Here is an 11643-nt window from a genome sequence, read left to right as displayed (position 1 = left end):
TCATTTATAACTATTTTGTATGGTCGAGATGCATGATAAAGTCACCCCCGGAAGAATTTGAAGATAAAAGCGGTAAAATGGCACGGAGTTGCTATACTGGTAAACGGAAAAATAATTTCACAGAGAAGAAGCTGTTTAAACATTCTGGCTCATAAACAGAAGCCTTTTCATATTTGTATCTGTTTTTAAGAAATAAAAACACAGGTAATATTGGATCTCGAATGAACAGGGATTGATTGTGGTAGAAAGTATTAAAACGTGAGTGTAACAGTGTTATCTCTTTTTTTTATTTTTTTAATGTTTTTTTTATTTCTAGGAGAGAGAGAGAGAGAGAGAGACAGTGTGAGCAGGGGAGGGTCAGAGAGAGAGGGAGTCACAGACTGAAACAGGCTCCAGGCTCTGAGCCGGCAGTCAGCACAGAGCCCGATGCGGGGCTCGGACCCACGAACCGCTAGATCATGACCTGAGCGAAAGTTGGACACTTAACCGACTAAGCCACCCAGGCGCCCCATCAGTGTTATCTTTAATCATCAGTATTCATAAAGCACTAGGGTGACCACTGAACTCTCCCACGAGTGAGGGGACAAAGCCAAGAAGAGACCTGGGGAATCATACACTTGAGTGGCCACCTGACCCCTCTTCCAGGCAGCACTGTGGCTTTACCACATCTGTGTCAGCTCGGGGAATTTTTTTAAGTGTTTTATTTATTTTGGAGAGAAAGAGAGAGCAGGGGAAGGTCAGAGAGACAGGGAGACACAGAATCCGAAGCAGCTCCAGGCTCCGAGCTGTCAGCACAGAGCCCGACACGGGGCTCGAACCCATGAACCGTGAGATCACGACCTGAGCTGAAGTTGGACACTTAAGTGACTGAGCCACCCAGGCGCCCCAGCTCGGGGAATTTTTTAAACACCGTGAAACTCATTTTCCCCGGGGGGGAAACGGAGGTCGCGTGGCGCGTTCAAAGCCACACTCGTCTGCCGCACGAGCTGAACCCTCACGGTGGGCCGCTTCCCTCCAGGTTTGGGGAACACAGTCCCCTCTGTTCCCAAAACCTGGAAAATTGGCGAAAGCCCTCAGAGCTCCCAGTTTCAGCCTCAGAGTTCTTTCTAGTCCTTGAGAATGACTGTTCTGTTAACGTGCTTTGCAAGTTTCTTACAGAAAACATATAAGAACAGACCACAACCCCACAAAAGGCTCTGTTTTTGTCATTTTGTCATGGAAAGACGCACTCAAGGAAAAGCACAAATTCCAAGGGAGGCTTGATGCATTTCCGCTCCGGGAACGCAACGGTGATACATCTAAATCGTGAAACGTATCATATTCGTTTTTCCCTTTTTCTTTCAATAGCTGTAGGATTTCGAGTTTGATTTCTTATTTAATGTTTGTATTGACCGTTTTGCGTGCTTTCTGTCCCTGTCCCTCGGCGGGCTATCTACTTACCATGAAACATCCTTCTCAACAAGAGAAAATTCTGTGGTGACAATGAGGACAGAAATAGATCTGAGGAAAACAAAGAACTGTGTAGATTTCAGTGTCTTAAATAGGAGCTTGTTCAGTGGTCTTTGTTACATGGCCAGGGATGAGTGTCAAAACCTAACTTATTAAGGGGCGCCTGGGGGGCTCAGTCAGTTAGGCGTCCAACTTCGGCTCTGGTCATGACCTCACGGCTTGTAAGTTTGAGCCCTGCAGTTTGGTTTTTTTTTTAATTTATTCAGTTATTCTAGAGAGAGAGAGAGAGCGTGCATGAGTAGCAGAGGGGCAGAGAGAGAGAGAGAGAGAGAAAGAATCCCATGCAGGCTCTGCACTGTCAGCAGATGGGGGGCTCGAACCCAGAAACCATGAGGTCATGACCTGAGTCGAAATCAAGAGTCAGACGCTTAGCTGACTGAGCCACTCATGTGTCCCACATCTGTTTTATTTTTAGATGACAATATCTACAAACCCATGTCTGCTGCCACGTGATGATGCAGTGAAAAACTCCTAAGTCAATTCATAAATATTTGAGAAGGTACGTTTTTAAATTATGAATGGTATTGTGTAATAATTTACATACAATAAAATGGATGCGTGTTAACTGTCAAGACCAATGACATGTGACCAAGGAAAAAATGTTTTTAATGTTACACTCGCGTAATCACCATGAAAATCTATCTGCGTGTCCCCAAATCCAAGCCCTAGACAACCACAGATTTGCTTCCTGCAACTCTAGATTACATTGCCGTTTTCTACAGTTTTCATATAAATAGAAGATACTATAAACTAGACACTCTTTTGGTACCTTATTCCTTAATTTGAGGATGGTGTACCTGAAATTCCTCGATGGGTCTTATACATCTGTGGTCTCTTCTTGTTCACTGCTGAGTACTATTCCATCCTATGCAATTTGTTTATGTGTTCTTCTATCAATGAACGATAGGATTATTCTCTCCATGGACTGGAAGTAATAAATGAATGGCTATGACAAATGCAATGTTTACAGGAAAGCCCAACAACCAAATTTTAGGAGAAAGAAAAAAAATCTGATAAAAATATGGAAAGGACTCAGTCCCTAAGAAGACAAACAAGTCAGTGCTTGTGTAGTTTGTTTGGAAACCAATGTGCCCTATTGATTCTTGGACAAGGCTTTTCATGACCATGTGTTTGATTCCTCTTGGGTAAGTACCGTTGGAAGGCATGGCTTCCTAAGTGTGTTTTCACTAGTATCTTCTCTGATGCCAAATCTACTTGCAACATTCACACAGGGAAGTTGTGGTGGATTAATCCTTTTACACGGTGATACACTATACCCAACCTCTTTGTATTCTGTCCTGATAACCCTTATTTTAAGGAAGCTTTGCACTGAATTTGGAAGGAGCTAAATGGTAGAAGACACTAACACTAGCCTCACGGGTAGCAGAGGGTAAGGGGGCACATGGCCATCTGTAGGCAGTGTGAACCCTATGAATGCAATGGGTGTCACAAACCCTATGCAACCTTCTGACTGCAGGAAATGGCCTTCCTTTCTGCTTCTTGCTTCTAGCAAGTTCATGAGCCTAAATGCAGTATATGTTTTATATAAGCGAATCCCCCAAACACCCACCCAGCCAAAACAAATACCCCCCGAGAATTCTATGTGATGTGTAGACACAAGCTTCTTCATATCTGAGTGAAGAAACCATGAACACACCAGCCATGTCAGATGGCCAATACCGTGACTTGCAAATGGTATATCTGGTAGGACATAATAATAGGGCTTTATTTTGAAACTGTGTGATGCATTGATAAAGTTTTGATTTGTCAAATCACTCATTCAGTCAAAAGTTTCTTTCTTTCTCTTTAACCTCTTTTGAAACCCTAGAACCATTAATATCTTCTACTTTCCCACTCCAGTGGAAATGTAATCATCTTTACCTCTTCCCTATCCATCCAGTCTTATATCTTAATTTTTTAAAGAGGGATGCAAATGTGGGAATCCTTCCCAAGAGCCCTCCAGGGATGCCAGACACAGCAGCAACATTCAACTTTTGACCAACTTTATGAGAGGCCACGTGTATGGTTGAGACATAGAATCCAATGGTGATGGCCGTTATACACTGTGTGTACACACAGCTCTGTGACTTAGTTTTTCGTCTTGATGCACGCAAGCTTGTTTTCATGCAAGTTAGTGGAAGTTGGTTGGAGACCATGAATCACAATAGAGAATGTTACCTTCTTCTCGAAGAACACGATCTCATTCCCAACAACATGAGCCCAGCATCCAACGAAGCCTGGGTCAGAGGATGTGTAATTCTGCTCCTGTCTTTCACCGCAATCCATCCCCATGTGGCAGGCTAAAAATAATGTCCCGTGCGCGCCAGCCCATGGTGCAAAATTGTCTACTTATGTAGGCTACCACACACACAAGCTGTGAGGAATCCAGCAATTTGGAAGCTTTGGTTTTAAAACTGTAGTTTACAATAAGCACAAGGCTATGTGGTCCTTTAGATGTCAGACAAGCGTCACCATCACTGATGTGACTGTGATGTGCATGCATTATGCACATCTTATACCTGCCTGCTTGTATTTACAAAGAAGTTCAGACCATCTAGGCATTTATTCATTTTCATGTTTCATTTTGACAATTCTTTTATTTATTTTTTCCTACAGTGGTAAGAGCACATCACATAGATCTACCCTCTTGAATTTTTAAGTGCACAATACTGTTAACTGCAGACAGTAGCACAGTACTGTTAACTGTAACGATGTCACAGAACTTATTTATCTTCATAGCTGAATTTTTATACCTGTTGACCAGCACCTCCCTATGTCTTTGGCCCCCAGTCTCTGGCACCTGCCATTATTCTCCATGTTTCTACAAGCCTGACTATTTTAGACACCTCAGGAAGGCAGAACAATCCAGGGTTTTGAATGTACCATGTATTTATGCGCTGAATGTGTGCCTGGCCCCACGAAATCACCAGGGGGGTCACAGAAGAAGAAAAAGATACCATCCTAATTGCTGGGGACACGGAGATAAATCTATGACAAAGAAACAATTATGTATTCTTTCCTAAAACACAGTGACGATTAGAAGCAATTCTGTGAGACCAAGAGGGAAATCTCCATACTCAGTGAATGTGAAATTCCTGTGGTCACTTTAATGGTAATAATAGTTGTGTGTGATTTACATCATAAGTCAATTCGCGAGGCCTATTATTAACCTTTAGTGAGGAGGGACAATTACCTAAATTTTCTAGGTGAGATTACAAGGTGAGAAGCAGGTGACTCTCCTCAGAGATGGGGTAAGTTTGGCCCTGGGGCTCAGTTTACTCAGTAAGGTTCGGGAACTTACTTCTCTTAAGCAAGAAATGATCCTGTTATTACACTTGTCCAAAGATTTTTAGGAGCAAGAACGTATATACTCTCATTGGTTCATAAACACATACAAATTTCCAGGATTCACCCATGAAATGAAGTCATGAAAATGTAACATTGGACTGAATCACTGCAGTGTCTGATCCCTAGAACCATTGACTCCAAACCATTGCTCTGACTTCTACTTTAAGAACGGGTGAGCCAGCTCCTGACAGACCTGTCTTCCCAGAGATCACAGCTATCATCTCCCCACTAAATGCAACATAAATGAGAGTAGTGTGCATACAGTTTCACCAGAGATGTTAAAGCTCAGACAGGATTTGCAGGTGGAGCCCAAAACATCCAGCGTGCACCCAACAAGCATGACAGAAAGAAAAGAAAGAGCCTGGATGGGATCACTGTAAACCCTGCATATAAGCTGCCCGATCTGTGTGTGATGTCAGAACCACACACATCCAGAGCCAACGCAAAATGCCCAGTTAAGGAGAAAAGACTGGAAAAAGATTAGTGGCTGAGCTGTTACCCCGTAGCCAGAGCTTTTGATTTGAGTCCAAACAAGTTAATTCCCTGAATAAACAAAACAAAAATCAACGCTCTTTTGATGAATGTAACAGAAACTAGAATCCCCATGCATCACGTTCAGAATGTCCAAGACAGAGTCCAAAATTACCCAGCGTACATACAGTCAGGAGAATGTGAGCCAGTGTCAAGAATAGAAGAAACAAAACTATCAACAGAACCCAATCCCAAGAAGACCTAAACAAGGACTTTAAAGTCCTATGCCTAATGAGGGGCGCCTGGGNCACTGTCTCTCTATCTCTCCTAGAAATAAATAAAAAATATATATATATTAAAAAAATAAAAAATAAAAAATGAAGTCCTATGCCTAATGAGATAATGAAAAATAAAGTTCGTACTAAAAACAAAGATAGTAAATCTCAGCAAAGAAATAGTAACTATCGAATTTGAACTACATGTAAAGTCTAGAATCAGACTATACAACTTATACACTGTAAGTGCCTAAGAACTAAATAGAGCACAAAGGAGAGAGAGTCAATCATTTGAAAACAGATCAGCAGAAATGATCCAATTTTCAGATCAGGGAGAAAAAGGATTTTAATGAAATCTTACAAAACAATACAAAAACGTCTAAATTGGAGTCACAGACGAGAAGGGGGAGTAAATACGACAGAAACATTATTTGAATAATTGAGAAAATTTTCAAAATGTTGTGAAAGCCAAAACTTTACAGATTCAGGAAGCTCAGGAAAAACTCACGTAGGATAAAGATGAAGAAAGACATGTCTAGGCACCTCATAAACAAAATGCTAAAAGCAAAACGTAGAAGGAAAATCTTGAAAGTAGTCCACGAAAAGTGATACATGAGATCCAAAGGAACATCAGCTCCAATGACTGCCAAATACTTGTGAAAAACATGGAGACAGAGGACTTTAGTTTAAAGTCCTAAAATAAACTTGGGGCGCCTGGGTGGCTTAGTCGGTTAAGCGTCCGACTTTCGCTTGGGTCATGACCTCGCGGTTCGTGAGTTCGAGCCCCACGTCGGGCTCTGTGCTGACTGCCAGCTCAGAGCCTGGAGCCTGTTTCAATCTGTGAGTCCCTCTCTCTCTGACCCTCCCGTGCTCACGCTGTCTCTCTCTCTCTCCTAGAAATAAATAAAAAACATTTAAAAAAAAATAAAGTCCTAAAATAAAATTAAAATCAATAGGGGCAACTGTGTGGCTCAGTCGGTTAAGCGTTTAACCTCAGCCCAGGTCATGATCTCACGGTTCGTGAGTTGGGGCCCCACATCGGGCTCTGTGCTGACAGCTCAGAGCCAGGAGCCTGTTTCAGATTCTGTGTCTCCCTCTGTCTCTCTCTGCCCCTCCGCCACACATTCTCTGTCTCTGTGTCTCAAACATAAATAAAACTTTTAAAAATTTTAAAAAGAAAAGAAAAGAAAAATCAACAGATAAATCTGAAACCTGTGAAAGTACCTATCAATAATGAAGGTGGAATAACATTTTTAGACGGATATTAAGGAAAGAGCTAAAGCCAAGAAAGCCCATCATCTGAAGTCCTGCACTCAAAATACTAAAGTCATATCTTTAGTCTGAAGGGTAATAATGCCCAGTGAAAACACAAATCCCCAGAAAGATACAAAAAACCTGAGAAATAGTCAATATGAGCTAAGCAAAGAAGACTACTTTTTTCTCTTAATTTCTTTAAAATATATGTCTGGTTTAAAGAAAATAATTATACTGCCTGGGGGCTACATAATACACATAACTGTGATACATATAATACTTAGGGCATAAAGAATGATGGACGGCTGGTAAATAAATACATAGAGTAGTAAAGTTTCTCCATTTTATGGGAAATGATATGAGAATTACTCTCATTAGGCCATAGGCTCAACATGTAGAGTATAATTTCTAGATCCATCACTAAAAAATGCCAAGAGGAATATAAAAAAGACCAAAGACAAAAGAATATTCTAAGTTTTTAATGTCTTTTTATTTTTGAGAGAGATAGAGAGACAGAGTGTGAGTGAGGGAGGGGCAGAGAGAGAGGGAGACACAGACTCCGAAGCAGGATCCAGGCTCCAAGCTGTCAGCACAGAGCCCGATGCAGGGCTTGAACTCGTGAACTGTGAGACCATGACCTGACCTGAAATTAGATGCTCAACCGACTGAGCTACCCAGGCACCCCCAAAAGAATATTCTAAAAAAAATAAAATAAAATAATCAGGTAACCCAAAGAAGACAGAAGCGTAGCAACAGATGGCACAAACAGAGCTAGAAGACTCAAACCCAAGGATATTAATAATTACACTAAATGTTAATGGACAAAACATTCCAATTAAACTACCAGAGATAATCAGAATGAATTTTTTTAAATTTTTAAATAGTTTATTGTCAAGTTGGTTTCCATATAACACCCAGTGCTCATCCCCACAAGTGCCGTCCTCCATGCCCATCACCCCCCTTCCCCTCCTCCCCACCCCATCTACCCTCAGTTTGTTCTCGGCAATTAAAAAAACAAAAAGCAAGACCCAATTATATGATGTGTAGAAGAGAGGCACTTTATTTTTTTTTGATTAATGTATTTTTTTACTTGAGATTAGTTGGCACACAATTAGAAGCACTTTAAATATAAAGCCCCAGATTGGTTAAACTGATGAGGAAAAGGACATCATTTAAATACCAAGCAATTTTAATGTAATTAAGCTTTAATATTAAGGCATTGTTTATTTCAGCTTAACTGGACTTCAAGATAAAGAGCATTACCAGATGTAAAGAGGTAAATTGCATACGGATCAAAGATTCGATTCATTAGGAAAACAATTGTTTTAAAGGCTTCTAATACCAGAGAGCTTCAAAATATATGAAAACAGAGTTAAATAAAGGGACAAAAAATTCCAAACTAATGGAATTAGTGTTTTTTAAACATGTGTTTAAAAATGTGTTTTTTAAACTGTCTGTGTTTTTTAAAATGTCAGCATCATTATCAAATAACAGGTGTGTCACTCTGGGTTGATAGTTTTCTCTCCAAAGTTTGAGGAGATTTTTCTGTTCTCTTATAGCTTCCTTTGGGGGCCATTAGCAAATCTACTTTTGTTTTAATACTTCACATTTCATAGGAAATCTGATTGATTGGAAGATCTTTTCTCGGTCCTCTGTAATCTGCAGTTTTCCCATGACTCTTCAAAGTGTGGATTTATTTTTGTGTATCCTGTTTAGAATTGTTGTCCAAATGCGATTTATGAATACCTTTCATCAATTAAAAACTTTCTCACCCCTCTTTCCCCCCATTTTAAATATGGCCCATTCTCTACCCTTCCTGCTCTCTACTTTGGGAAATATGGTGAATTGTCACTGACAAGAATTCCAACATTTATAACAATAACAGTGACTTAGTGCATACTGCACACAAGGTGATTTCAGCGTGTGATGTTCACAGCTACCTCATGCCATAGACCCCAGTTTCCCCCAATTTACACATGAAAACAGCAAGACACAACACGCTCTCTACAATCCCAAGTTAGCAGGAATCACAACCAATTCCTACAGGCGGGCATTTTGTAATGAGGAAGAGGAGAGAAGGAAAGAAGAAAAGACGGGAAGTCAAAAAGCGAAAAGTAGTGTGGCACCCTCCCTCCATCACCAACACCGTCTTCTTCAGGCTGAAACAAACGTATTGATCTGCTTCCGGCTGAAACGAAGACACTGATCACAAAAATAAGACGTCTGAATGGAAGATCTGCAAGTAGAAGTTTCTACCACAGCTACATAAAAACGATGCCAGCAGACGTACCCTTCCTCGCCACCTTCTACGAACCACAGATCCATAAAAATCTGCAGGAGGTCTCGTACGGCTACGTTTTTGCTTGAACAATGATGTAATTATGTAAAGACACGACCCAAGCAATGCTCTACTCCAGGGCCAATGGCGTCCAGATCCACTTTGGCTTCATCGAGCTCCTGGATGTGACTTGAAGAAAGAACTGAAATCTGAGGGTTAAAAAAACGGTGGGGGCATCATTATTTATCGCAGTGGAAGGAATCGGTCAGCTGAGAGCAGCTCCCATGAAGTCTGTAAGAGTGTGATGGTGGCTGCGAAGGGGTGACCCCTTTCCTCTCCCTCACCAAGGGGTAGACAGGATGGTGTCTTCCTTGTCACAGCCGCAGAAGGGGAAAGTCCCACAGCAAGGCTGCAACCACGGCTTCCAAATGGTGTTGAACACAGAGAACTGCTGGGGGACGGGCGTGAGTGTCTTGCGATGCTCTTTGATGGCCGCCTCGATTTTCCTGACCACGGAGTCAAACAGCGCTTCGTTGTCGGGGCTGAGCGGTCGGGCCTCAGAGGGGTCTCTGGAGATGTCAAAGAGCAGGGGGGGGTCGTGGTAGGTGACATCACCGGAACACGCACACACTCCACTTCCATAGCAGGCATCCGCTCCTTCCGGGGAGAATTTGGGAGTCACGTAGTGGACCTTCCACACCGTCGCACCTGGGAAACAGATGCTCTGCTGAAGTGCATCCTTGGTATTCATTTTAGGACGTTTTCTATTGAAAATCTATTTCCCAGACGCTTCCGCCAACAAAGCCCATTTTGCGCACAGAATTACTTAGCAATTGTAGCGTTTCCTCAACTGTGAGAACAGCTCACGACTTTGCTGCAAAGTTGAACACTTTTGTTTTTACCTTATCACGAGGGCATTTGGAAGTAATGGTTATTACCTGGATGGCTGCTATAATCCTGGAAATTCCGACTCTGACCACTACTTTGCTCTGACTTGCCATAAGCAAAATGAAAAGTTTTCTTTTTTCTTTTCTTTTCTTTTCTTTTCTTTTCTTTTCTTTTCTTTTCTTTTCTTTTCTTTTCTTTTCTTTTCTTTCCTTTTCTCTTTCCTTTCCTTTCCTTAAAAAACTTTTTTAACATTTATTCATTTTTCATAATCAGAGAGAGAATGAGCACAGGAGAGGTATAGAGAGAGAGGGAGACACAGAATCCGAAGCAGCTCCAGGCTCCAAACTGTCAGCACAGAGTCCGACTCACGGCTCGAACTCACAGACGGCGAGTTCATGACCTGAGCTGAACTTGGATGCTTAACTGACTGAGCCACCCAGACACCCCTCTTTCCTTTCTTTTTCTTTTTTTCCTCTTTTTATTTGAGAAAGAAAGAGAGAACATAAGTGGAGGGAGGGAGGAAGAGAGAGAATCTCAAACAGGCTGCAGGCTCAGTGCAGAGCCTGATGTAGGGCTCGATCCCACAACCCTGAGATCATGACCTGAGCCGAAATCAAGAGCTGGACTCTCAACCAACTGAGCCACCCAGGCGCCCCAAAATGGGAAATTTTCTAAAGCTAAATACCACTTTCAGGTCTGAAACTGACAGAGCTCATTTGGCAAGATCGATCATTCTTTGTTCCGTTCCTCCTCCATCTGTCCCTCCTTTTTTTTTTTTTTTTTTTTTTCCTTTCCTTCTTTCCTTTCTTTCTTCCATTATAAGCACTTCTCAGTGTCTGGTCAACACAGCGTTCATAGAAATCTGTGAGTGAGGTTTTACAGGAAAGATACGCTTTTCTAATAAATCATCTGAGTCTAATCCCTCAGGCCCTTTGTTCTTCCCTCCCCTTCCTGCACGGACTGCAGACATGATGGTTGGAGAAACAGCAGCCACTTTGCAAGCACAGCGTTAGAAGGAGCATGAGAATGAAATGAGGTGGCTGAGTGGAAATGGAAAACGAGCCCAGATGGTCTTGAGCATTGTACCAAGTCTGTGCTTCCAACTTCTGAAATCCTGATTATGAAAATACAAGTAAAATTCTATTTGTTTAACCCTCCACCGTTACGTTTAGGAAGATTTTGCTGTGGTGGGGAGAGTTGTTTTTCTTTTGTTACTTATCATCAAACAGGTCCCTAACTATACAGGGAGAGAGGGATTTTTTTTTTAATTTTTTAAAAATGTTTTATTTATTTCTGGGAGAGAGAGAGAGAGACCACATGAGCAGGGGAGGTTCAAAGAGAGGAGGAGACACAGAATCTGAAACAGGCTCCAGGCTCTGAGCTGTCAGCACAGAGCCCGACGCGGGGCTGGAACCCAAAAACCGCGAGGTCGTGACCTGAGCTTAAGCCGGACGCTCAACCGACCCAGCCGCCCAGGCGCCCCAGGGAGAGAGGTTTTTCTCAGTTTGTTCTTGTTTTATGTGGGAGATTGGTCCACACTGACATAAGGAATGGTCACAGCACAAGTGACGGGTCTCATGGGAGGAAATGTGTATAGTTTCTGCAGATTAAGTTAATTCC

General features: G+C 42.0%; 1 protein-coding gene across 1 annotated transcript in view; it reads right to left on the bottom strand.

The window, feature by feature from the left end:
* Positions 1 to 9475: 9475 nt before the first annotated feature.
* The window catches only part of ARSH (arylsulfatase family member H), a 23155-nt gene continuing 20987 nt past the window's right edge, over positions 9476 to 11643 (bottom strand). Inside the window, exon 10 of the mRNA XM_077754735.1 lies at positions 9476 to 9843. Coding sequence (XP_077610861.1) covers positions 9476 to 9843 — 368 coding nt within the window. The remainder of the gene's footprint in view (positions 9844 to 11643) is intronic.

Source organism: Crocuta crocuta, unplaced genomic scaffold, assembly GCF_008692635.1.
Source record: "Crocuta crocuta isolate KB4526 unplaced genomic scaffold, BGI_CrCroc_1.0 scaffold221, whole genome shotgun sequence".
Classification (NCBI taxonomy): Eukaryota; Metazoa; Chordata; class Mammalia; order Carnivora; family Hyaenidae; genus Crocuta; species Crocuta crocuta.
The sequence above is the reverse complement of the archived record's forward strand: the minus strand, read 5'-3'. Positions and strand labels throughout refer to the sequence as shown.